Source organism: Piliocolobus tephrosceles, chromosome 4, assembly GCF_002776525.5.
Source record: "Piliocolobus tephrosceles isolate RC106 chromosome 4, ASM277652v3, whole genome shotgun sequence".
Taxonomy (NCBI): Eukaryota; Metazoa; Chordata; class Mammalia; order Primates; family Cercopithecidae; genus Piliocolobus; species Piliocolobus tephrosceles.
In genome coordinates, this window is record NC_045437.1 from 112,756,867 (window position 1) to 112,757,739 (window position 873).

An 873-nucleotide genomic window follows, 5' to 3' on the forward strand; every position below is an offset into this window, starting at 1 on the left:
GTAGGTCAGGTCACTGGTCCACTGCAATGGTGGATTCTGTAGGTCAGATATAAAGATTTGTTGTGTCCATGTAGAAAGTTCTTCGTTCTGACCCTGGATGCACTCTCTGAGGAACTGCCTTGTTTTTTGTTTTGTTTTGTTTTTTGAGACAGTGTTTTGCTCTGTCACCAGGCTGGAGTGCAGTGGTGCAATTTCGGCTCACTGCAACCTCTGTTTCCCCTGCCTCAGCCTCCTGAGTAGCTGGGACTACAGGTGTGCACCACCATGCCCGGCTAATTTTTTGTATTTTTAGTATAGACGGGGTTTCACCATGTTGGCCAGGATGGTCTCGATCTCCTGACCTCGTGATGTGCCCGCCTCGGCCTCTTAAAGTGCTGGGATTACAGGTGTGAGCCATGGCGCCTGGCCTTGCCTGATCTTTTTAAAGATCACACTGTGTCTACTCAAAGCACACACCAAATTATACAGAAGAAAAACTTACAAAGAGAGATCCTCAGCTTCCTGCAGTACAATGCTGACTCGATTTTCTTTGGTCATACTGAGGAGTTCTGATCAGGCACCCTCTGGTAGATGAGCACATAGGCATTCCAGTATCTTCAGCATACACCACTGCACAGGTCTGCATTATAATAAAACATTAAGAAAGACGACAGGCAGATCACAAAGTCAAGAGATCGAGACCATCCTGGCTAACACAGTGAAACCCCGTCTCTACTAAAAATACAAAAAACTAGCCGGGCGAGGTGGTGGGCGCCTGTAGTCCCAGCTACTCCGGAGGCTGAGGCAGGAGAATGGCGTAAACCCAGGAGGTGGAGCTTGCAGTGAGCTGAGATCCGACCACTGCACTCCAGCCCCGGCGACAGAGCAAGACTC

At 49.1% G+C, this 873-nt stretch overlaps 1 protein-coding gene across 1 annotated transcript in view; it reads right to left on the minus strand.

The window, feature by feature from the left end:
• The window catches only part of LOC113220390 (protein FAM83G), a 19,844-nt gene that overhangs the window by 2,409 nt on the left and 16,562 nt on the right, over positions 1-873 (minus strand). Inside the window, exon 4 of the mRNA XM_026449379.1 lies at positions 482-619. Coding sequence (XP_026305164.1) covers positions 494-619 — 126 coding nt within the window. The 3' untranslated portion in view covers positions 482-493. The remainder of the gene's footprint in view (positions 1-481; positions 620-873) is intronic.